The sequence below is a fragment of the Callorhinus ursinus genome, unplaced genomic scaffold, assembly GCF_003265705.2.
Source record: "Callorhinus ursinus isolate GAN/ISIS: 27379988/994484 unplaced genomic scaffold, GSC_fseal_2.0 scaffold35, whole genome shotgun sequence".
NCBI lineage: Eukaryota > Metazoa > Chordata > Mammalia > Carnivora > Otariidae > Callorhinus > Callorhinus ursinus.
In genome coordinates this window covers 6,392,186-6,419,204 of record NW_027397097.1, presented here as the reverse complement: position 1 = coordinate 6,419,204, position 27,019 = coordinate 6,392,186, and the positions used below count along the sequence as shown (strand labels likewise).

At 37.9% G+C, this 27,019-nt stretch overlaps 1 protein-coding gene across 9 annotated transcripts in view; it reads left to right on the top strand.

The window, feature by feature from the left end:
* GDPD4 (glycerophosphodiester phosphodiesterase domain containing 4) overlaps nt 1–27,019 on the top strand; it is a 147,508-nt gene that overhangs the window by 89,211 nt on the left and 31,278 nt on the right. For 7 of the 9 annotated variants that reach the window (XR_012374517.1, XR_012374515.1, XR_012374513.1 and 4 more), the window contains 3 exons: nt 5,715–5,862; nt 10,222–10,304; nt 11,276–11,325. Coding sequence is in view for 4 of the 9 variants with exons in the window: in XM_073879769.1 (XP_073735870.1) it covers nt 5,715–5,862; nt 10,222–10,304; nt 11,276–11,325 (281 nt within the window). In the remaining 5 variants the exon portion in view is untranslated. The remainder of the gene's footprint in view (nt 1–5,714; nt 5,863–10,221; nt 10,305–11,275; nt 11,326–27,019) is intronic. The other 2 variants (XR_012374516.1, XM_073879771.1) reach the window with 1 other exon arrangement.

Below are 27,019 nucleotides of genomic sequence, written 5' to 3'. Positions count from 1 at the left end.
CTCAGTTTCCTGTCACCCCCAGCTCTCCCAGAATTAAGTCTCCTGAATTTTTAAAGCTCACAGAGTTAAACCCTGCTGATAATTAAAGCTCTTGGAGCCAAGCCCTGCCCATTTTCAAAGCAGGCCCATTTGCAGTGCAGATCCTCCTGCCAGGGATGCCTGGTGTGGAGCCTGATCCTCTTGCTTCTGTGTGATTGTGATATACTCCTGTTTGTGGTTAGTCCCACCAAGAATTTGACTCTGAGCAAAGTCTCTGCCCCCCTACCATTTTCGATGTGGCCTCTTCTATGATTAGCTATGGAGGATCTGTTCTGCCAGTCTTCAGGTTAGTTTTCAAAGTTAGTCACATAGATGTTGCTGTTTTGTTTGTATGTCCCTGGGACAAAGTGAGTTCAAGATCTTCCTACTCTGCCATCTTTCCAAAACAAGTAGTAATTCTATTTTTAATTTTTTGAAAGAATTGTCATACTGTTTTCCATAGCAGCTGTACCAGCATGGCACAAAGGTTCCAATTTTTCCATATCCTCCATATCATTGTTTTCTGTTTTTTTGATGTAGCCATCCTAATGGGTTGGTATTAGTTCTTTAAATGTTTGGTGGAATTCACCAGGATTAGGTAAGGATTAATATAATAAGGATTCAACCTCCTTATTATAAATCTATTCACATCTTCTAATTCTTGATGATTCAGTCTTGGTAGGTTATGTGTTTTTAGGAATTTGTCCATTTAATCTAGGTTATCAAATCTGTTGGGGTACAGCTGTTCATAGTACTCTCTTATAATTCTTTTTATTTCTATAAAGTTGGTAGTAATGTCCTTTCATTTCTGATTTCAATATTTGAATCTCTTCTCTTTTTTTCTTATTAGTCCATCTAGCTAAAGGTTTATTAATTTTGTTGATTTTATTCAAGGAACTAACTTTTGGTTTCATTGATTTTTCCCTATAGGTTTTCTTTTCTCTAATTGATGCTGTAATCTTTATTATTTTCTCCCTTTTGCCATGTTGGGTCAATTTGTTCTTTTTCTAGGTCCTTGAGATATAAAGATAGGTTGTTGATTTGAGATTTTTCTTTTTTTTTAAGATTTAATTTATTTATTTGCGAGAGAGAGACAGAGATAGCAAGAGAGAGCACAAGTGGGGAGGAGAGGGAAAAGCAGGCTCCTTGCTGAGCAGGGAGCCCCAGTTCAGGGCTCAATCCCAGGACCCTGGGATTATGACCTGACCTGAAGGCAGATGCTTAACCGACTGAACCACCTAGGCACCCCGATAATTATCTTTTAAAATGTATTGAGACTTAATCTGTGGCTGAACATATAATCTATCCTGTAAAATGTAAAATGCACTTGAGAATAATGTGAATGCTGTTATTGTTAAGTATTCTGTATACGTCTGTTAGATATAATTAGTTTCTTGTGTTAAGTCATCTGTTTCCTTACTTTAATCTGGTTGTTCTATCCATTATTGATAGTAGGGTATTGAAGTGTCCAACTATTATTGTACATCTGTCTGTTTTTCCCTTCAGTTCCATCAGGTTTGCTTTACACATTTTCCTGGTCTGTCATTAGGTACATAAATGTTTATAATTGTTATATTTTCTTGCCACATTGAGCCTTTATTAATATATAGTGTCTTTCTTTGCCTTTTTTTAAAAAAAGATTTTATTTATTTATTTGACAGAGAGAGACAGCGAGAGAGGGAACACAAGCAGGGGGAGTGGGAGAGGGAGAAGCAGGCTTCCCGCTGAGCAGGGAGCCCGACGCAAGGCTCAATCCCAGGACCCTGGGATCATGACCTGAGCCGAAGGCAGATGCTTAACCGACTGAGCCACCCAGGCCCCCCTCTTTCTTTGCCTCTTGTTACCTTTTTTGATATAAAGCCTATTTTGTCTGATATCAGTATAGCCACCTCTGCTGATTTGTGTTACAATTTGCACAGAATATCTTTTTTCAATTCTTCATTTGTAATCTGTGTCTTTGGATCTAAAATGAGTTTCTTGAAGAGAGCATAGAGTTGGGTCATATGTTTTAATTTATTCTGCCAACGTCTGTTGTAGTGTTTAATCCATTTACATTTAAAATAACTACTGAGAAGGAGGAACTTATGTCATTTTGTTACTTTTGTCATTTCTGTAAATATTTGTTATTTAGTTTCTGTCATCTCTTACTGTTATTTCTGTTATTTCTATGTGCCTTTATGACTTTTGTGTCCCTTATATCCTGTAATACTATTTTATGTATGTATGTTTAGTTAATTTTTTTGTAGTGAAATGTTTAAATCTTTTATTTCTTTTTGTATCTGTTCTATACCTATTTTCTTTGTAGTTACCATGGGAATTACATTTAACATCCTAAAGTTATAACACTGATTTGAATTTATACCAGCTTAATTTCAATAACACACAAAAACTCTGCTCCTTTACAGTTTCATTCTTCCTCTTCTGGTTGTTGATAATTACATCTTTGTATGTGGTGTGCTCCAAAACATAAGCTAGTAATTCTTTTAAATGCATTAGTCTCTTAAATTACATAGGAAATGTATGTATGTGTGGAGTCACAAACCAAAATTACAAGGATACTATCTTTTAGACTAATTGTTTTTTTTTTTAGATGTATTAGTCTCTTAAATTATGTAGAGAACAAACAGTACAGTTACAAACCATTGTTATAATAATACTAGGTTTTACATTTGCCCATATATTTACTTTTATTGAGATCTTTCTCCATACAGCTTTAAATTACTGTCTAGTACCCTATCCTTTCACCTTGTAGGATTCCCTTGAGCTTTTCTTGCAGGGCAGGTCTAGTGGCCACAAACTCCCTCAGTTTATCTGGGAATGCCTTAATTTCCCCCCTCACTTTTCAAGGACAATTTTTTTTTTTTACAATAGGAGTCTGGTTTATAGTTTTTTTTTTTTCTTTTAAGAGTTGGAATATGTGGGTCCATTGCTTTCTGGCCTCCAAAGTTTCTGATGAGAAATCTGGGGATAACTTCATTGAGGATTCCTTGTCTGTGACAAGTTGCTTTTGTCTTGGTGTTTTCAAGATTCTTTCTTTGTCTTTGTCTTTTGAAAGTTTGGTTATAGTGTGTCTCAGTGTGGGTCTCTGAGTTTGTCTTAGTTGGAGTTCTTTAAATATTAGAAATGCTAGTCCTTTGTTGGAACTGTGGTTTACAAATATTTTGTCCCAGTCTATGGCTCGTCTGTAGGATCCTCTTAACAGGGTCAGAAGAGCAGAATTTTTAAAATTTTGAGGAGGCCTAGCCTATCAGTTTTCTCTTTTATGGGTCATATTTTTAGTTCAAGTCTAAGAGCTCTTTGTCTAACCCTCAGGTCTCAAAGATTTTCTTTTGTAGTTTTTTTCCCTGAAAGTGAGTTTTACATATTTTATATATTTTATGTAGTTTTATATATTTAAGTCTGTAATCTATCTTGAATGAATTTTTATATAAAGTGTGTGGTGTGTCTCAAGGTTTTTTTGTTTTTATTTTGCCTATACCTGTCCAATTGCTCTGCTATCATTTGTTGGAGAAACTGTCCTTATTCCATTGAATTCCTTCTGCACCTTTGTAAAAAAAAAAATCATTCGGGTATATTTGTGTGGGTTTGTTTTTGGGTTTGATCTCTGTGCTTATCCCTTCTCTAATACTACACTGTCTTGGTTACTGTAGCTATATAATAAGCCTTAAAATTGGGTAGAGTGACTCCCTCTCACTTTATTCTCCTTTTTTAAGATTGTTTTATTTGGGGGTTGTGTCTTTCCATATAATTTTATTTTATTTTATTTTATTTTATTTTATTTTATTTTATTTTATTATTTTATTTTATTTTATTTTATTTTATTTTAATTTATTTTATATTTTATTTTATTTTATTTTATTTTATTTATTTTATTTTATTTTATTTTATTTTAATTTTATTTTAATTTAATTTTATTTTATTTTATTTTATTTTATTTTATTTAAGATTTCATTTGTTTATTTGAGAGAGAGAGCATAAGTGAAAGAGAGCCAGATACGGGGACTCGATCCCAGGACCCTGGGATCATGACCTGAGCCGAAGGCAGACACTTAACCAACTGAGCCACCCAGGTGCCCCTCCATATAATTTTAGAATCAGTTGACCTAGTTATACAAAACACCTTGAGATTTCGATAGGAATTGCATTAAGCCTGCAGATCAATTTGAGAATTAACATCTTTATAGCATTGAGTCTTCCAGTCTATGAACACGTATGTCTGTCTGTTTTTTTAAATATTCCTGTACTTGTTTTGTTGAGTTTATACCACAGTATTTTATTTTCTTTGTTAATTGTTAATGATACTGTGTTTTTGGTATTTTAGTTTCTATATATTCATTATTAATATATGTAAATGTGATTTATTTTTGTGTATTGGTTTTAAAAGTTTAAAAAGTAGCTTTTTTAAAAAAATATTTTATTTCTTTATTTGACAGAGAGAGAGAGAGAGACAGTGAGAGCAGGAACACAAGCAGGGGGAGGGGCAGAGGGAGAAAGCAGTTGTCCCACCGAGCAGGGAGCCCAATGTGGGGCTTGATCCCAGGACCCTGGGATCATGACCTGAGCAAAAGGCAGACCTTTAATAACTGAGCCACCCAGGCACCCCTAAAAAGTAGCTTTTTATTACTATTTCCTTATTTCTATTTTTTTCTATGTATCTGTAGGTGATTTGTAGAATTGTCTTAGAGACAATTCTAACATATTGGATAATTAATTGCAAACATTCATGCAGAGGCAGTATTATTATTTATAGTTTATAGTTTATACATTGAACCTAAGAATTTGCCAGGTTAGTGTATCGACAGAGCTGAGATTCAAACCCAAGCTTGTACAGAGCTGTTTACTATCTCAGGTTAAAAAAAATATTTTTTGAAGGCATTTACATGGTATATTATTTAAGAAATTTAATTCCTAAAAATGATAGCTTGACTAGACTTGCTAGGTATTTCAGTACTTATTTTATTTTCACTATGGAGAATGTACAAGTATCTGCTGACATTTTGTGCATTGGGAAACGTTTAGTTTCATTGTCTCTACTCAATGCTTATAAAATTTTTTTTATATTTGAAATTTAAATATTCACCAGATTGTATTCATTTATTCATCCCTTCATTTACCATTTATGAAGGTATGTATTATGCTAGGTACTGGATGTACAAAGATGAATAATACAGTCTCTATTTTTAATTTGATTATAGTCAAGTAAAGAAGACTAATAGGAAAGCAGATAAATATAGTAGAGGGTGGTAAGTGCTCTGATGAAAGTATAGTTGCTACACAGTAGTGTGCTGGAGCTGGTTCATGCCAGCACATGGGAGTCAATTGTTAAATATTCAGAAACTTTGCAAATCTGTTTTACCAGTGGTAGCTTAAAACTGGCTATGGTAGGATTATTTACACCATGGAGATTGGCAAATCCTACAAATAGTGCTTTCTCTTTTTTCCTACTTTCTTTCTTTTTTCCCATCAGGACATCCAGTTTACTAACATACCATATTGGTACAGGAGCAGAGATATTAAATCCAGTCCTTTACCTCATTGCAACATGAACCCATTCTGCATTATCATAAGTTGTCACAGGACCAGCTGCTTCTAGTGATTTAAGCAGCAGCCTCTCACAAACATCGTGGCCGTTACCCTTTTAGATGATGAAAGTGAGGTTAAGTCTAAATTCCCTGTGGGTTCTGTTTTTATTCCAGTGATTATAAAGCAGCTAACATCAAAATCAACTTATACATCGTCAATGAACCTTGGCTCTACTCACTGGCCTGGTGCTGCAGGATTCACTCAGTGACCACAGACAATATTCACATCCTGAGTCAGCTAAATCAGCCTTACTTCTTCATGGTGAGCTGGCTATCCAGATTGTTCTTTCAAGTCTGGTACAGTAGGAGTCTAAGTCCCTTACCCTACCCTTACATTGTCCACTGTGCAGTCCTCTTGGGAGCTACTTTTAATAGTAGAGACCTCTACAATGTTGGAGATGAGCATTCTCCCTTCTCTCACCCAGATCCTTCTGTGATCTGCAGAGAGAAATTAGTATTGTTATAATAATTGTCGTTTATTGAATCTTCACAATGTGTTTTTCATGCATTATGTAATTTGACCCTCTGAATTACTCATTTTTATTATCCCTGTGAAGAAACTGAAGTGTGAAGATGTTAAGATTCTTAGACATAGTCACATGATGCAAGATTCAGAATGAGATCTGATTCCAGAGTTTTGTTACAGTAGCCCCACCTTCCTAGAGGCGTGGCAACCATGACAGTGGCATGGGCTCTGGGGAGAAAACCAAGTATATTTGACTCCAAAGTGAAAACTGTGTGTCCTGAACAAAATGCTTTTGAAAAGGAGAACCAGTCTCAGGGTCGTGAGATTGAGCCCTGTGTTGGGCTCCCAGCTCAGCGTGGAGTCTGCTTGAGATTCTCTTTCTCCCTCTGCCCCTCCCCCTGCTTGCATCCTCTCTCAAAATAAGTAAATAAAAAAAAAAAAAGGAGAGCTAGTGGCCAGTTCACCTAGCTTGATTGCTCCTCCTAGCCCTGATGCTGCTTATTGCCAGAGGCTTAGGGACCTGAACATGTGGGTTAGAATCACAGCTAAAATCTTATCATTTATTATCTGTGGAAGCAGCCCTGGATATCCAGTTAACTGCTACAGAGCTCTCTCTCTTTTTTTTTTTAAAGATGTTTTATTTACTTATTTGACAGAAAGAGCACACAAGCAGGGCGAGCAGGTGAGGGAGAAGCAGACTCCCCACTGAGCCAGGAGCCCAACACAGGGCTGGATCCCAGGACCCCAGAGCTTAAGGCAGATGCTTCATCAACTGAGCCACATAGGCGCCCTTGTTACGGAGCTCTTATCTGTGTAGAGTAGCTTGACTGAGTCAGACACAATAGTGTACAAAGGAAAAGAACTTAATTTCTTTTCATTGGCTGTTTAAACTGTTGTCTGAGCTAACCTTTCCCTGCTCCTGAATGAAATCTTACTCAGGTCCCATAACTTCTCTAGTCACTTTTAGGTAATTTTAAAATTTCACTTCCAGTCACCAAAAAGTCTCAATTCAGAATAGAAGTGTGTAGTTGAGAGTACACCCAAACTCCAAGCTGTCTTAAAAGGTAAATCTTTGGGCAGAGAAGCCCAAATGAGAAGCATAAATATTTCAGGCTGCCTTCTCCATACCTCTGGCCTCACTAGCCCTTGTTTCAGTCAGGACCAGGAGAAAGGGAATCAGGGTCAGGGCACAATCTCATAGAGCCGGGCTTGCATTGAGGCCCTGTGGTGGCAGTGTAAAATTACTGACACCTTTTTTCTTGCTGGCTTGGGCAACTTTCTTGAGCTGACCCTGAAGAACACCTTGAATGGCAGGTCCCTTGGCTAGGTGAAGCCTTTCTACTTGTCTGTCCGCATACAATTTTCCTTCATACATGTACTATATATTTTTCTAACATTTTGTTTTTTAAAATTGATTACAATGTAAGCCTGTTCATTATATGAAATTTAGTCATTATAAAAATACATAAATCAGAAAGCAACACACCCCTCCGTAATCCTATTCGCCTAAGTCAGTAATGTCTCAAAGTTGTGCCTTTGGATATATTAAATGAAGCCTTATTAAATAAAGCTTTTTATTTTAATACTTGAATTGATACTATTTGAAATAATAAATTCATGTGATTCAAAATTAGAAAAGTATAAAAGGATATAAGGTTAAAAAATACTTTCTTCTACATCTGGCTGTGGCTTTTTTAAAGGACCTAGTGTCACTTTGTTCAGGAAAGTGGGACCAGTATCCTCAGGGCTTTCCCAAGCAGCTCACACTCTGGAGTTAGAAATGCAGATTTAAATCTTGGCTCTACCACTTACTGTGTGAACTTGGAAATGTTAGTTAGCTTGTCCGTGCCTCTGTTTGTTTATTAGTAAATTGGGGATAATGATAGTACAACAGAAGTACTTTTATCCACTACAGTTTAATCTGATCATTGGTCTGTTAATTGAAAAAGTTAAAGTGGGGAATCATAAATGTGTGTGTGTGTGTGTGTGTGTGTGTTTATATTTACAGTCTATCAGCTTTTACTACTTAAAAAACCCACCTAAAATGTAGTGGCTTAAAACAAACAAATATTTATTTGTCATATTCTTTGTTATGGCTACATGGTCCTGTGGTCTGAGCCAGCTTGGCGTAGGGTGGGTGCATCCATATGTTTAGGGTCTTACCTGGAATGCCTGGGGTCTCTATGTAATCACACATCCTCAAGGAGGCCAGCTTGAGCTTGTTCACTTGGTGGCAGTGGGTTCCCAGCAAGCAAAAGAGGTGAAGCCCCAATGCAGTACAGTTTTCAAGGTTTCCCAGGTGTGATTTTTGCTGACGTTCCATTGGCCAAAGAAAATTACATGGCCAAGTCCAGATTCAAGGTGGGGTAAGAGAGAAAAAGACTTCATTTCTTGATGGGGAGGAACAGCAAAGTCACAGTGCATACAGGCCTGCATTTTGGTTGCGGTACTGTCATTTTTATAAACAATCTATCACATGCTTACCTCACACATTTATTTTAATTTGAAATATTCATTTACCTTGTAACATAGAGTCAAGGTCTTTGAGGTTACTTCAGCTGGTGGAATTCTATATTCATTTGTTTACTCAAACACCCAAATGAACCAGCCATGATTTCTAAGTTTTGTTTCTTTAAAGCAGAACAAGAACATAAAGGCATTGGGAGAAACAGTCTGAATGAGGGATTCACCAAGATTTTCATAATCCTCTTATCCCAATCTCTTACAGTGTTTCACTCATACCTCATTCAGTTGTAGTTTATTTTTTAATGTTCTCTTCTGTCTTCACTGAGATTTTCAAAGCATTGGCTTAGTTTTCTTGAAAATGGCGTACTTCTTTTTCACTTAGATTTACAGATTTGAGTAACATTTAATTACACAGCACAGTTATAACAAGTACACTGTTCTAAGTCATTTTAGGGAGCAAGAATGACTAATTCTTAGTAAATGGACAGCTCACCTGCTGGGAATCCTGGAGCAGGTCAAGCTCTCAGTCACTCTTTCCCAGAGGGGATTAGGAGCCTGGGTTTAGGGGCAACTGGGTGGCTCAGTCTGTTAAGCATCTGCCTTCAGCTCAGGTCATGATCTCAGGGTCCTGGGACTGAGTCCTGCATCGGGCTCCCTGCACCTCTCCCTGCTCGTGCTCTCTCTCTCTCTCAAATTAATTAATTTTTTTAAAAAAGAGCCTGGGTTTAGTGGAAGTGGCTAAGGGCTTCTACTATACTTGCTTAGTGGGCTGTTGTGAGGATGGGATGTGAAAACACTCTTAAAGTGCTTAGAATGCTTCCTTAGCTCTTGTGGATGCTCATTAATTGTTAGTTGTTGTTGCTAATTGTTAGTTGTCATCATGACCATTATTGTTATTATTATTAATGTTATTATTCAGCTCATGGAAAGACCTTGGGATAGGGTGAGGATAGGCTCAAGAAAAAGTAAAAAGTGCCAGCCCCAGGGGCATCAAGTAACAATGGAGGTGGAAAGGGAGGATCAAATTAGGTAATTATAAAACTCACACAAGAGGACCCAGGAGATATATCTCTGGGTGATTCAGGCAAAGGAGCATGGAGAAGGGGGCATGTTAGCTAAGGGGGAGTTATAATTTCAACATACTTATTTGAAGCATGATGATTTAGAACAAAAATTCCTAGATGCTGGTTCACAGAGTAGTTGCTTCAGCATCACCTGGGAAGCTTGTTCAAAATGCAGAAATTTTAATTCCTGAGGTATGTAGTGAGACCTATGACCCTGTATTATTAAAAGCTGCCCAGGTAGATTTGGATGTGCAGACAGATTTGGGAAGCCATACTATGAAAACACAGAGCAGTGGAACTCAGGAAACTTGGGCTGTAGTCCTGGGTCCAGAATAGACTTGCTATGTGATTTCTCTGGGACTCCTCCGTCTTTGAGGGTTAAGGGAGTTGAAGGGTATGAAGTGTTTGTCCCTTGTAGAGTTCCCTGCACATATAAGGGGTGATTGTTAGGTTATGAGCAGGTATTCTTTGTGTTCGAGACCCCACCACATCAGTGTTCTTCCACCTGCTCTGCTCTCCCTGCTCTTCCCCCAGCCCTGGCAGCAGAGCAAGAGACTTGACCCTTGTGATCTAAAATCCCTTTCAACTGTAGTTTTCTTAATCTGTTTTGTTTTCTATTTTGCAGACACCAGGTTACTATATGTTCATGTGGCTTCTCATGGATAGTGTTTCTGCGGTTCTCATTATTACCATATTTTATTTTCATTGGTAAGCCTATATTTGCAATCTTTTAAAAAAATTTTTTTAAAGATTTTATTTATTTATTTAACAGAGAGACAGAGACAGCAAGAGAGGGAATACAAGTAGGGGGAGTGGTAGAGGGAGAAGCAGGCTTCCCACTGAGCAGGGAGTCTGATGTGGGGCTTGATCCCAGGACCCTGGGATCATGACCCAAGCTGAAGGCAGATGCTTAACAACTGAACCACCCAGGCGCCCCTATATTTGCAATTTTAAATGAATTTTTCCCAAGGTAAAAGTGTAAGTGGTTCTTATGGAAAGTTCAGAAAAAACACTTAGATTCTTCCTGTAATCCCACAAGGGCAAGCTCTCAGGAAGACAGGGTTTATAATCTGAATCTCTCATTACTTCTCATGCTGCCTGTACCTCCTCACATCCTTTCTACCTCAACACAGTACAGTATTCTAAGGATAGGAACTCTCAGTAAGGCCTAGTCAAATCCTGTTATTATAGATTCATTGTAAACCAGTTGGTAAAGGACAAAGGTTGGAGGTTGTACAGAACAAGTGCCTTATCTTCCCACCTTCCATGACACAAAGCAAGTTCACAACCTGGGAAGCCTGGGTTTTAGTCCTGGTTTTGTCCCTTAGTTGCTGGGTGGCCCTGGAAAATCACTGCCTTTTTCTAGTATAGTCTTATTATCTGTCCAAGAAGATGACATTTGAGAATCCTGCAAGGAAAATGTTACAGGATTGCAAGATTCAAGGTGGGCAAGAGAACATCCAGGTAGAAGAATTTTAGCTAGAGGAGACCACAGTTGTTCAGACCTCATCACACCCATCATTTCATCATTTGTGAGTTATCTTTTAAAGAGGAAAGTATAAAACCTGTATTTAAATGAGAATTTGACTGGATGATGTCTCTTTTGTGACCACTGCCTTGGATTATTGTCTTTTTTGGAAGAGGTCTTTGAGGCTCATGAATAGTCTCTTTCCTTCCAGGTGGAGAGAGCACAAAAAAGAAATGTTTGATAATGCCAGCATTCACACAGGTAAAGTCAGAGGTCTGCCCTGCTCCTATCTCTTCATCCCTACCCACTGCTTCCAGGATATGGAGACTGCTTTTCATTTCTCTGACAAGAGCTGAGAGAGTCTGGGGGAAGTGGGAGGTGGGGACCAGGGAGAAGCTGGGAATCGTAGGTTGGATGACCCTTGACGTCAGGCTTCATTTTGGACTTTATCCTTTGGCAGTGAGACCTCTTGGAAGATTCTGAGTATGGGTGTTTATTCACTTGTTCGTATCTTAATTCATCACAAAGTTAGTTATTGAGTACCCCCTTTGTGCCAGGCACTCTTAAGAAGGGCTGAAGAAAGCTTGAAAGCTGTCATGGAGGGTGGTCCAAAGAGAGGAGGGCTGGCCCCCAAAGAGCAGTGAGGAAGCAGGCAAATGATTGGGCCAGGCACCATTGGGTCCAGCTACCAAAGTAGCTGTCATGCCCATTGGAGCTTTATGGGGCTTCACTTATGGGTGATGTATGTTGGAAGGTGGAGGGAGAAAACTGCAGAGATCCTGAAATGCTGGACTAGAGTCTAGGCTCTGCACATAAGCAATCAAAAGATGGTGAATGAGCTTCAAACAAGAGAGCAATATGCTTATTAGATTTCTGTGTGAAGGGATGGAATAACAGAATAACTATTATTTAGCAGAATAACTCAGGGTCTGATGAAGTGAGATAGGCCCAGTAAGGGGAAGGGAAGCTAGATTTTATTTTTCAGGAGGCTGTGGGGATAATCACAGTTAGTGAGTGGTTGGGAAGCCAGTGCAGTGTCAAAGGAAAACCACTTAGGAGGCAAAGGATCGGGCAATACATGATAGATTTCTTCCACAGCTCCTGGAGCCTTAGGTAAAGTTGGTACAGTCACAAAACCATGAAATGATTTAATTTTTTGTGGATAGTGGTGAAGATCCTGAAATGCCATGCACCAGCTGGCAGAGCATTGAACTTAGAAAATACTGAGAGTTGCAGGAATGGATCCATAGGGACCATGAAAAAATAAGTTCAGAAATGTGAATAAGTTAAATGGAGAGCAAAAGTCTTGCATACTGTGAAACAAGGTTCAAACTAAGCTCACTCAAATCTCTTAAGGAGCAGAAAGATCTCAAGTAACTCTGAGTTATATGGATTTTTAAGATCACTCTACTGGCTGTTAAGAAGTCTGAAGGCTTTAGCCTAGCTACCTTATGACTTTCAGTAGTTGTATTAATAAACTAGGGCTGCTATAACTGAATACCAGAATTTGGATGGCTTAAACAACAGAAATTTATATTCTCAGTTCTATAGGCTAGAAGTCCAAGATCAGTGTGTCAGCAGGTTTGGTTTCTTCTGAGGCCTCTCTTGGCTTGCACATGGCCTTCTTCTTGTGGTTTCCTCGTACAGCCTTCCCTCCGTACACATACACGCACCCAGTGCTTTTCAGTGTGTTCAGATTTTCTCTTCTTCAATCAGATTGTATTAGGCCTCATTTTAAGCACTTCTTTAAAGGCCCTATTTCCAACCATAGTCAGATTTTGAAGTATTGGGGGTTGAGGCTTCAACATGTGAACTTGTGGGGCTCAAAGTTCAGCCCATAACAGTAATAGAGCCAAGAAATGGAAAAAACAAAAACAAAAACAAAAACAAAAACCAACCCATGGAAATGGTGATGAAAGTATAGATGGGAGAGAAAGTTTTGAAGGAACAAGGAAGACTGAAGCTAAGAACACAGCCCAGATCCATTGAGGCTGAAGAGAATAGAGCCTCAGACACTAAGCAGGCACAGTGTCACATCTTGCACCACAACAACCCCCAGGATAGGCAGGTACTGCTGCAGCTGCTGCCACCACTATAAGGCATTTATCAGCTTTTAACTTTAGGATGTATTTCTCAGCACTATAAAGAAGTCAGTCCTTTGTCTTCTGCCTTGTATAGTTTCTTATGAAATGTCTTGCACAAAAAAAAGTCTCTCATTTTATCTTTGCTCTTCTACTTGTAATATGTCATTTTTCTCTAGCTGCTTTTTAAGATTGTTCCTTTTATTGCTGATTTTCAGTAATTTGATTATGGTTTACTTTGGGGTGTGTGTGTGTGTGTGTGTGTGTGTGTGTGTGTGTGTGTGTAACTATCCTGCTTGGGGTTTGCTGAACTCTTAATATAATTTTCATCAAATTGGATAAGTTTTCAGTCTTTATTTTTTTCAAATATTTTCATGCTTCTATCCTCTTCCAGGATTCCAATTACATAGGTACTAGAAAGTACCTATCCCATAGGTTGCTGAGTCTGTTCATTGTTATTTTTAGCTTATTTAATTTCTGTGCTTCATCTTGAGTACATTTTATTTCTGTATGTATTAGTTTCTTACTGCTGGGTAACAAATTACTGTAAGCCTAGCAGCTTAAAATAATACAGGTTTATCATCTCACAGTTTATGGGCCATGGGTTCAGGCATGGATTAGCCAGGTCCTCTACTTAAGAGTCTCACCAGGCTGGGGTGCCTGGGTAGCTCAGTCTGTTGAGCCTCAGTCTCTTGGTTTCAGCTTGGGTTGTGATCTCAGGGTTGTGGGATCAGACCCCACGTTGGGCTCCATGTTCAGTGTGGAGTCTACTTGGGATTCTCTCCCTTGCCCCCCCCCACCTGCTCTGTCTCTTGAACGTACTCTCTCAAATAAATAAATAAGATCTTTAAAAAAGAGTCTCACCAATCTCATCTGAGACTTTTAGTCTTCCTCCAAGATCACTAGTTGTTAAAAGAATTTAGTTCCTTACAATTGTAGGACTGAAGTTTTTGTCTGTTTTCTTGATCACTGTTGGTGGGGTTTTCCCTGAGCTCCTAGAGTCTACCTTCAGATCCCAGCTATATGGCCCTCTTACAACAAGGCAGTTTACTTCTTCAAAACCAGCAGGAGAATATCTTATAGCAGATAGATTCAGGAAGAAGAGGCCAAAGGAAGAAAAATAACAGACAAAACAAACAGAAAACAAGCTGAAGCATAATAGTCATAAATCCAACCATTTTATTAATTACATCAAATATAAACGGACCAAATACTCAAAAGTAGAGGTGGTCTGACCAGATAGAAAAAAGCTGGACCCAACCATACATTGTCTACAAAAGAAATACTTAAAGATAACAAAAGATTAAAAGTGAAAGGATAGGAAAATGATATGCCATGCAAACAGTAAGCATAAGAAGCAATATCTGAAAAAAATAGACTTCAAAACATGGAGCATTACTGAAAACAAAGATTTCATGATGATGAAAAGGTCAATATATCAAGAAGGCATTGTAATTAGAACTCTGGAAACTTAACACATGAAACAAAAACTGAGAGAAGTCACACTTAGGCATGTTGACATGACTAACTGCAAGAACAACAAAACACACAATAAAATCAGAAATGATATAGAAGTCTGAACAACATCTGCAGCCACCTTGACCTAAGTGACATAAAACATTATATACAACAACTGCAGAATATACAATATTTTCAAGTGTACACGGCATATTTGCCAAAATAGACTACCTCACAAACCAAAAAACAAGTCTCAATTTAATTAGAAATGAACATTAATAAGATATCTAGATAAGTCTCTAAATGCTGAAATTAATGTATTTCTAAACATCCCATTGATTAAGGGATAAATCACAAGAGAAATTAGAAAATATTTTAAACTAAAGGAATAATGCATCTGCAACAATGAAATTTGTGGGATAAAGCTGAAGCAGGACTTGGAAATTTGTAACTTTAAATTTTAGAAGAAAGAAAGGTTTAATATTGATGAAGTTTCTATGTCAAGAATCAAATTTTTCTCCAAGTAAAGGGAAGGAAATAATAAAGATAGCAGGAATCAATAAAATCGAAGACACTCAAAAATAGAGAAAATGAGCGTCCATCTCTGGGTTCTCTGTTCTGTTCCACTGATCTATGTGTCTGTTTTTGTGCGAGTACCATACTGTCTTGATGGTCACAGCTTTGTAATATATGCAGTGATCCAAAGGGGCATATGCACCCCATTGTTCATAGCAATGTCCACAATAGCCAAACTGGAAAGAGCCAAGATGTCCATTGACAGATGAATGGATAAGGAAGATGTGGTATATATATATACAATGGAGTATTACTCAGCCATCAGAAAAGATGAATACTTACTATTTATATTGGCATGGATGGTACTGGAGGGTATTATTGAATAAAATAAGTCAATCAGAGAAAGACGGGTTAGCATACGGTTTCACTCATATGTGGAATATAGGAAACAGCACAGAGGATAATAGGGGAAGGGCAGGAAAACTGAATGAGAAATCATCAGAGAGGAAGAAAATCCAGGAGAGACTCTTAATCATAGGAAACAAACTGAGGGTTCCTGGAGGGGAGGTGGGTGGGGGGTTGGGGTAGTTGGGTGATGGGCATTAAGGAGGGCACATGATGTGATGAGCACTGGGTGTTATATGCAACTGATAAATCATTGAACACTACATCTGAGACTAATGATGTACTATATGTTGGCTAATTGAATTTAAATTAAAAAATAGAGAAAATGAAAAAAAAGTAAAGATTCTTTTTTGAAAAGAGTAATAAAATTGATAAACTCTTAGCAAGATGAGAGAGGGAGGGAGGGAGAAGAGAGAGAGATCGCTCATATGATGAATGAAAAATGGATTACCTGTCCAGATCCTAGACATAAAAAGGAAAATTAGGAAGATTTAATGCCACTACAATTTACAACTTAAGTGAAATAGACAAATTCCTTGAAATATGCAACTTACTAGAACTGAGAGACTAGGAATTTTTAATAACTCACTATCAGAATCAAATGCATATCCCAAAAACCTCACCAAAAAGAAAAGTCCAGGCCCAAAGAGTTTCACTGGTTAGTCAAATATTTAAGAAATAATACTAATTTTATACCAACCAGAAAAAAAGAGGAAGGATCATTTCCCAGCAGATTTTTTGAGGCCAGCCATACCCTCATATAAAACCTGACAGAGATATTACAATAACTAAATTTATAGATGAATGTCATTATGAGCTTAGACCTAAAAGTCCTTGACAAATTTTAGCAAATTGAATCCATCAGTATATAAAAAACATAATATGTCATGAGCAAGTAGGGTCTATCCCAGTAGTGTAAGATGTCTATATTATTTGAAAATGAATCTAATTCAGTGAATTAAAGTAGAAAAAGTATATTTGACAAAAGTTAACACACATTTATGATAAAAGCTCTGCAAAAGCTAGTAGTATGAAACTTCCTCAATCTGATGAAAGGTATTTACAAAAAACCTGCAGCCAATATCATTTTTAAGGTTGGGGAAACAATGACTCTCTCTCTCTAACATCAGAAATAAGGCAAGGATATCTGCTTTTACCACTTCTGTTCAGCGTTGTGCTGGAGATCTAGCCAGTCTAGTAAGATAAATAACAGGCATAAAGAAAGAAAAAAAAAAAAGCCTTCCTCATTCGCACTTATGATTAATTACATTAAAAAAATTCTAGGCTTTCCAAAACAGACAGCAGAGTAGGAGGACTCTAAGCTCATCTCATCCCATAGATACAGCTAGTTAACACTATGTCAGTGTAAATAACCCAGAAAATGTCCCAAAGACTGGCAGAACAAACTTCATAACTAAATGTAGAGAAGAGGCCACATCAAAGAGGTTAGGAAGGGCAGATACACAGTGGGGAGCTAAACCCCACAGGTTTGGCTACTGGAGGGATGGAGCCATGGGTGCAGAGAGGGGAGAAAAAACAGACTGTCACACCTAGAAGCCTGGACAGGGAAGATGAATCCCCATAATGCTTGGCTTTGAAAACCAGAGGAGCTGAATTTCTGAATTCTTACCACCCTTGGGACTTAAAGCCTGGCAACTTGAAAACCAGCAGGCTTGGCTCTAGGAGAGCCAGGAGGGCAATAGGAAACTGAGTCCCCACCCTTAAAGAGACAGCACAACAAATAGCCCACAAAGATACAGCATAGAAGCAGCAGTTTAAAAAACTCCTGGGGCATAGAGGAGGGAGAGTTATTTACTAATCTCAAGAGTTCACTGAGGGACTTCTTCAGGAACAAAGGAGCTGGCAGGCATCATTTACATCCCTTGCCCTACCCAGCATAAACATGGCCACCTGTGGGAACCAGTGTGGACCAGCATTCACTACCTAACTTGCTTATACTACACCCCACCCCCTCAAGCCAGGCTTGCCTCAGTACTGGTGCTGTGGGTCCCCTCCCCCAGAAGACCAGCACAAACTTTGCCAACACTGCATCACCCAACTCTGCACTTTGCAAGGCCTACATCCAGTGGCGGTTTGTCATCTCCCAAGAATGATGGGCACACGTTGTTGAAACTGTGCATCCAGCCCATGTGTGCTTTGCAGAGTGGTTCTTGTTTCTGGCTGGTTCCTGTTTTTGTGGTGGCTCTGCTTCATCTGTGGAAGAGGACCAGTGCCACCTTGTTAAAAGTGTGTGCCCCACCCACTACTTTCTTTTTTTTTTTTATTTTTTTTTTTTTAATTTTTTTTATTGTTATGTTAATCACCATATATTACATCATTAGTTTTTGATGCAGTGTTCCATGATTCATTGTTTGTTCATAACACCCAGTGCACCATGCAAAACGTGCCCTCCTCAATACCCATCACCAGGCTAACCCATCCCCCCACCCCCCTACCCTCTAGAACCCTCAGTTTTTCAGAGTCCATCATCTCTCATGGTTCGTCTCCCCCTCTGACATACTCCCCTTTTCTTCCTCTCCTGTTATCTTCTTCTTTTCCTTTTTTCTTAAAATATGTTGCGTTATTTGTTTCAGAAGTACAGATCTGTGATTCAACAGTCTTGCACAATTCACAGCGCTCACCGTAGCACATACCCTCCCCAATGTCTATCACCCAGCCATCCCATCCCTCCCACCCCCAACCACTCCAGTAACACTCAGTTTGTTTCCTGAGATTAAGAATTCCTCATATCAGTGAGGTCATGTGATACATGTCTTTCTCTGATTGACTTATTTCACTCAGCATAACACCCTCCAGTTCCATCCACGTCGTTGCAAATGGCAAGATCTCATTCCTTTTGATGGCTGCATAATATTCCATTGTGTATATATACCACATCTTCTTTATCCATTCATCTGTCGATGGGCATCTTGGCTCTTTCCACAGTTTGGCTATTGTGGACATTGCTGCTGTAAACATTGGGGTACATGTACCCCTTCGCCCACCCACTACTTTCAAGAGCAAGAGATGTAGTTGACTTTCCTAATACACAAAAACAGACACAGAGTCAGACAAAATGAGACCGGGCAATATGTCCCAGATGAAAGAACAGGACAAAATCACAGCAAGAGACCTAAGAGATAAGTGATACGCCTGATAAAGAGTTTTAAAGTAAGGATCATAAAGATACTCACTGGACTTGAGAAAAGAGTGGGTGACATCAGTGAGACCCTTAACAAAGAGATAAAAAAGAATCAGAGATGAACACAGTAATTGAAATTAAAAATACACTAGAAGCAGCAGAAGAATGGATCAGCAACCTGGAGGATAGAGAATGATGGAAAGTAATCAAGCTGAGCAGGTGAGAGAAAAAAACTTAGGCAAAATGAGAATAGACATAGGGAACTCAGTGATTCCCATCAGGCGTAATATTCACATAGGAATCTCAGAAGAAGAAGAGCAAAGTGGGCAGAAAATTTTTGGAGAAATAAGATCCGAAAACTTTCTGAATTTGGGAAAGGAAACAAATTCAAATCCAGGAGGCACAGAGATCTTCCAACAAAAATCAACCCAAGGAAGTCCACACCAAGATACATAGTAATTAAAATGGTAAAAAGCAGTGATAAAGAATTTCAAAAGCAAGAGTAAAGAGAACAGTTACATACAAGGGAAACCCCTTAAGGCTATCAGTGGATTTTTCAGCACAAACTTTGCAGGCCAGAAGGGAGTGGCATAATATATTCAAAGTGCAGAAAAGGAAAAATCTGCAGCGAAAAATAGTATACCCAGCAAGGCTATCATTCAGAATAGAAGGAGAAATAAAGAGTTTCCCAGACAGACAAAAGTTAAAGGAGTTCATGACCACTAAACCAGCCCTACAAGAAATGTTAAAGGGACTCTTTGAATGGAAAGGAAAGACCCTAAGTAAGAGTAAGTAGGAAGCATAAAAGCAGTAAAAATTAAGTATATCTGTAGAAATCAGTCAAGGAACTCACAAAATGAAATGATATGAAGTATGATACCATATACCTATAATGCGGGGAGTAGAGGAGTAAAAAATGGGTTCAAACTCAAGTGACAATCAACTTAATATAGACTATATGCAGAAGATGTTATATACCCAACGGGAACAACAAATCAAAAATAAGTGATACGTAAAAAATGAAAGGAATCCAAGTACCTCACTAAAGAAAGCCAACTTAAGGTGAGAGAAAACCCACAAAAACAACAAATAACAAAATGGTAAATACATACCTATCAATAATTATGTTGAATACAAATGGACTAAAAGCTCCAATCAAAAGACATAGGTTGATGCAGTGGATTAAAAAAAAAAAAAAAAAAGACCCATCTGTATGCTGCCTACAAGAGACTTCAGACCTAAAGACACAGGCAGATTGGAAGTGAGGAGATAGAGAAACATGCAAATGAATGTGAAAATAAAGCTGAGGTAGCAATACTTATATCAGACAAAATTAACTTTAAAACAGACTGTAAGAAGAGACAAAGAAGACACTGTATAATCATTAAGAGAACAATAAAACAAGAAGACATAACAATTGTAAATATTTATGGACCCAACATGGAAACATCCAAATACATAAACCAGTTAATAGCAAATATAAACGAACTAATCTATAGTAATACAGAAATAGTAGGGGACTCTAACACCCCACTTACATCAATGGACAGGTCATCTAAACAGAAAATCAACAAGGAAACCGTGGCTTTGAATGACACACTGGATCAGATCGATTTCATAGATATATTCAGAACATTCCATCCTAAAACAGTAGAATATACATTCGTTTCAAGTGCACATGGAACATTCTGCAGAAAATATCACATATTAGCTCACAAAACAAGTTGCAACAATTTCAGAAAGATAGAATTTATACCACACATCTTTTCTGACCACAATGCTAAGAAACTAGAAAACGACCACAAGAAAAAAGCTGGAAAGAACACAAATACATGGGGGTTAAATAACATGCTAGTAAACAATGAATGGGTCAACCAAGAAATCAAAGAGGAAATCCGAAATACATGGAGACAAATGAAAATAAAAACACAACAATCCAAAATCTTTGGGATGCAGCAAAGGTGGTTCTAAGAAGTTTATAGCAATACAAGTCTACCTCAAGAAGCAAGAAAAATCTCAGCAAACGACCTAACCATACAAGTAAAGGAGCTAGAAAAAGAAGAACAAAACTCAAAACCAGCAGAAGGGAGGAAATTATTAATAAAGATTGGAGCAGAAATAAATGATATAGAAACTAAAACACAATAGAACAGATCAATGAAGCCAGGAGCTGGTTCTTTGAAAAGATTGACAAAACTGATAAACCTCTAGCCAGACTCATTTAAAAAAAAAAAGAAAAGAGAGGACTCCGATCAGAAATGAAAGAGAATAGCTAACACCACAGAAACACAAAGGTTGTAAGAGAATATATAATATATAAAGAAATTATATGCCAAAAAACTGGACAACCTAGAAGAAATGGATAAACTCCTAGAAACATATGACCTACCACAACCAAAGCAGGAATAGAAAATTTGAACAAACTGATTACCAGCAATGAAATTGAATCAGTAATAATTCAAAACAAAACAAAACAAAACAACTCCCAACAAACAAAAGTCCAGGACCAGACAAACAGCTAAACAGGTGATTTCTACCAAACATATTTTGTTTTTTTAAATTTAATTTAATTTTATTATGTTAGTCACCATATAGTACATCATTAGTTTTTGATGTAGTGATCCATGATTCATTGTTTTCGTATAACACCCAGTGCTCCATGCAGTACGTGCCCTCCTTAATACCCATCACCGGATTAACCCATCCCTCCTCCCCCCTCCCCTCTAAAACCCTCAGTTTGTTTCTCAGAGTCCATAGTCTCTCATGGTTCATCTCTCCCTCTGATTTTCCCCCCTTCATTTTTCCCTTCCTTCTCCTAATGTCCTCCATGCTATTCCTTATGTTCCACAAATAAGTGAAACCATATGATAATTGACTTTCTCTGCTGGACTTATTTCACTTAGCCTAATCTCCTCCAGTCCTATCCATGTTGATGTAAAAGTTGGGTATTCATCCTTTCTGATGGCTGAGTAATATGCCATTGTATATATGAGTCACATCTTATTCATTCATCTGTTGAAGGGCATCTCAGCTCTTTCCATAGTTTGGCTATTACGGACATTGCTGCTATGAACATTGGGGTGCATATGGCTCTTCTTTTCACTACATCTGTGTCTTTGGGGTAAATACCCAGCAGTGCAATTGCTGGGTCGTAGGGTAGCTCTATTTTTAATTTTCTGAGGCACCTCCACACTATTTTCCGAAGTGGCTGTACCAACTTGCATTCCCACCAACAGTGTAAGAGGGTTCCCCTTTCTCCACAACCTCTCCAACATTTGTTGTTTCTTTCCTTGCCAATTTTTGCCATTCTAACTGGTGTAAGGTGGTATCTCAATGTGGTTTTGATTTGAATTTCCCTTATGGCTAATGATGATGAAATTTTTTCATTTGTCTGTTAGCCATTTGTATTTCTTCTTTGGAGAAGTGTCTCTTCATGTCTTCTGCCCATTTTTTGACTTGATTATTTGTTTTTTGGGTGTTGAGTTTGAGAAGTTCTTTATAGATCTTGGATACCAGCTCTTTATCTGTAGTGTCATTTACAGATATCTTCTCCCATTCTATGGGTTGCATCTTTGTTTTGTTGACTGTTTCCTTTGCTGTGCAGAAGCTTTTTATCTTGATGAAGACCCAAAAGTTCATTTTTGCTTTTGTTTCACTAGTTTTGAAGATGTATCTTGAAAGAAGTTGCTGTGGCTGATGTCGAAGAGGTTATGCCTATGTTCTCCTCTAGGATTTTGATGGATTCCTGTCTCACCTTGAGGTCTTTCATCCATTTTGAGTTTATCTCTGTGTATGGTGTTAGAGAATGGTCGAGTTTCATTCTTCTGTATATAGCTGTTCAATTTTCCCAGCACCATTTATTTTAAAAAATGTTTGGTAGAGACTGTCTTTTTTCCATTGTATATTTTTTCCTGCTTTGTCAAAGATTATTTGACCATGTGAATGAATGGGGAGAGATCATTACTAACACCAAGGAAATAGAAACAATTATTAGAAATTCTTATCAACAACTATATGCCAATAAATTGAGCAACCTGGAAAAATGGATGCCTTCTTGGAAACCTATAAACTCCCAAGACTGAAACAAGAAGAATAGGCCAATAACCAGTAACGAGATTGAAGCAGTGATCAAAACCTCCCAAGAACCAAGAGTCCAGGGCCTGATGGATTCCCTGGGGAATTCTACCAAACATTCAAAGAAGAAATAATACCTATCCTCCTGAAGCTGTTTCAAAAAAATAGAAGCAGAAGGAAAGCTTCCAGACTCATTCTATGAGGCCAGCATTACCTTAATCCCCAAACCAGGTAACGACCCCATTAAAAAGAATTTCAGACCAATACCCCTGATGAATATGGATTCCAAAATTCTCAACAAAATCCTAGCTAATAGGATCCAACAATGCATTAAAAGTATCATCCACCATGACCAAGTAGGATTTATCCCTGGGATGCAAGGGTGGTTCAACATTCGCAAATCGATCAGTGTGCTAGAACACATTAATAAGAGGAGAGAGAAGAACCATATGGTCCTCTGAATTGATGCAGAAAAAGCATTTGACAAAATACAGCATCCTTTCCTGATTAAAACTCTTCAGAATATAGGGATAGAGGGAACATTCCTCAAGTTCATAAAATCCATCTATGAAAAACCCACAGTGAATATCATCTTCAATGGGGAAAAGCTGAGAGCCTTTTCCTTAAGATCAGGAACAGGACAAGGATGCCCACTCTCACCACTGTTGTTCAGCATAGTACTAGAAGTCCTAGCAACAGCAATCAGACAACAAAAAGAAATAAAAGGTATTCAAATTGGCAAAGAAGTAGTCAAACTCTCTCTCTTCACAGGTGTCATGATACTTTATGTGGAAAATCCAAAAGACTCCACCCCCAAATTACTAGAACTCATACAGTAATTCAGTAATGGGCAGGATACAAAATCAATGCACAGAAATCAGTTGCTTTCTTATACACTAACAATGCAACTGTAGAAAGAGAAATTAGAGAAATGATTCCATTTACAATAGCACCAAAAACCATTAGAAACCTCGGAATAAACCTAACCAAAGAGGTAAAAGATCTATACTCTAGGAACTACAGAACACTCATGAAAGAAATTGAAGAAGACACAAAAAGTTGGAAAAACATTCCATGCTCATGGATCGGAAGAATAAGCATAGTTAAAATGTCTGTGCTACCCAGAACAATCTATACCTTCAGTGCCATCCCGATCAAAATTCCAATGACATTTTTCAAAGTGCTGGAAAAGACAACCCTAAAATTTGGATGGAATCAGAAAAGACCCTGAATCGCTAAGGGAATGTTGAAAAAGAAAAACAAAGCATCGCATTGCCTGATTTCAAGCTATATTAGAAAGCAGTGCTCACCAAGACAGCATGGTACTGGCACAAAAACAGACATATACACCAATGGAACAGAATAGAGAGCCCAGATATGGACCCTCAGCTCTGTGGCCAAATAATCTTTGACAAAGCAGGAAAAAATATGCAATGGAAAAAAGACAGTCTCTACCACACATTTTTAAAAAGATTTTATTTATTTGAGGGAGCGATAGAGATAGCAACAGAGAGCATGGGTGGGGAGGAGAGGGAGAAGCAGGCTCCCTGCTGCAGGGAGCCTAACATGGGGCTCAATCCCAGAACCCTGGGATCATGACCTGAGCCAAAGGCAGACACTAACCAACTGAGCCACCCAGGCACCCCTGTACCAAACATTTAAAGAAGACTTAATACCTAGTCTTCTCAAACTATTCCAAAAAATAGAAGATAAAAGGAAAACTGCTAAATTCATTCTATGAGTCCAGCATGACCCTGATACCCAAACCAGATCCAGACACCACTAAAAAATAAAACTTTGTTCAGTATCCCTGATGAACATAGATGCAAAAATACTCAACAAAATACCAGCAAACTGAATACAACAATACATTTTTAAATTTTTTAAAGATATTTATTTTTGTGAGAGAGAGTGAGTACAAGCAGGGAGTAGGGGAGGGGCAGAAGGAGAAGCAGACTCCCCACTGAGCAGGGAGCCTGATGCGGGACTCGATCCCAGGACCCTGGGATCATGACCTGAGCCGAAGGCAGATGCTTAACTGACTGAGCCACACAGGCACCCCAACAATAAATTTTTTTTTTTAAAAATCATTCACCACGATCAAGTGGGATTTATTTCTGGGCTGCAAGGGTGGTTCAAAATTCACAAATCAATCAGTGTGATACATTGCATCACTAAGAGGATAAGAACCATGTGATCATTTCAAGAGATGCAGAAAAAGCAAAAGAAAACATCCATTCATGATATAAAAAAAAAAAAAAACCCTCAACAAAGTAGTTTTGGAGGGAACATACCTCAGCATAATAAAGACCATATATGGAAAACCCACAGCTAACATCATCCTTAATGAGGAAAAACAAAGTTTTCCCTCTAAGGTCAGGAACAAAACAGGGATGTCCACTCTCACATAGTATTGGAAGTCCTAGCCACAGCAGTAGACAGCAAAAAGAAATAAAAGTCATCTAAATCAGTAAGGCAGAAGTAAAACTTTAACTATTTTCAGATGACATGGTACTATAAATAGAAAAGCTGAAAGATTCCACCCCAAAACTGTTAGAACTGATAAACAAATTCAGCAAAGTCACAGGATACAAAATCAAGGTACAGTAATATGTTGCATTTCTATACACTAATAATGAAGCAGAAAGAGAAATGATGAAAACAATCCCATTTACAATTGCACCAAAAATAATAGGATACCTAGAAATAACCCTAACCAAAGAGATGAAAGACATGTACTCTGAAACTATATAACACTGATGAAAGAAATTGAAGATGACACAAAGAAATGGAAAAATATTCCATGCTCATGGATTGGAAGAAAAAATATTGTTTAAATGTCTATACTACCCAAAGCAATCTACACACTTAATGCACTTCTCATCAAAATACCAACAGCATTTATTCACAGAACTAGAACAAACAATTCTAGAATTTGTATGGAACCACAAAAGATTCCGAATAGCCAAAGTAATCTTGAAAAGCAAAGCAAGAGGCATCGTGATTCTGGTCTTAAAGTTATATTACAAAGCTGTAGTAATCAAAACAGTATGGTACTAGCACAAAAATAGCCACATAGATCAACAGAACAGAAAAGAAAGCCCAGAAATATACCCACAACTGTATGGTCAGTTGATCTTTGACAAAGTAGAAAAGAATATGCAATGAGAAAAAGATAATGTCTTCAACAAATGGTGCTGGGAAAACTGGACAGCCACATGCAAAAGAATGAAAGTGGACCACGTTCTTACACCATACACAAAAATGAAGTCAAAATGGGTTAAGGACCTAAATGTGAGACCTGAAACCATAAAAATCCTAAAAGAGGGCACAGGCAGTCATTTCTTCAACACCAGTTGTAGCAACATCTTTCTAGATATATCTGCTGAGGCAAGGGAAACAAAAGCCAAAATGAAAAGCTACTGCACTGCAAAGGAAATAGTCAACAAAACTAAAAGGCAACTGACAGGAGATGATATTTGCAAATGACATAACTGATAAAGGGTTAGTATCCAAAATATATAAAGAACTTATACAACTCAATACCCCCAAAATAAACAACCCAATTTAAAAACTGGGAGAAGACACGAACAGACATTTATCCAAAGAAGACACACAGTTGGCCAACAGACACATGAAAAGATGTTCGACATCGCTTATCATCAGGGAAATGCAAATCAAAACCACAATGAGATATCACCTCACACCAGTCAGAATGGCTAAAATCAAAAACACAAGAAACAGCAAGTGTTGGCAAGGATGTGGAGAAAGAAGAACCCTCAAACACTATTGATGGGAATGCAAACTGTTGCGGCCACTGTGGAAAACAGTGTGGAAGTCCCTCAAACAAAGTAAAAATAGAACCATCCTATGATCCAGTAATTGACCTACTGGGTATTCACCCAAAGCATAAAAAAACTCCACTCATTTTAAGGAATACCTGTACCCGTATGTTTATTGCAGCATTGTTTACAATAGCCAAATTATGGAAGCAACCCAGGTGTCCATCTGTAGATGAATGGATAAAGATATACACACACAGACATACACACACAGTAGAATATTACTCAGCCATAAAAATGAAATTTTGCCATTTGCAACAATGTGGATAAATCTAGAGAGTATAATGCTAAGTGAGATAAGTCAGTCAAAGACAAGTACCATATGATCTCACTCATATATGGAATTTAAGAAACAAAACAAATGAACAAAGGGGAAAGAAAGAGACAAACCAGAAAACAGACTCTTTAACTATAGAGAACAAGCAGATGGTTACCAG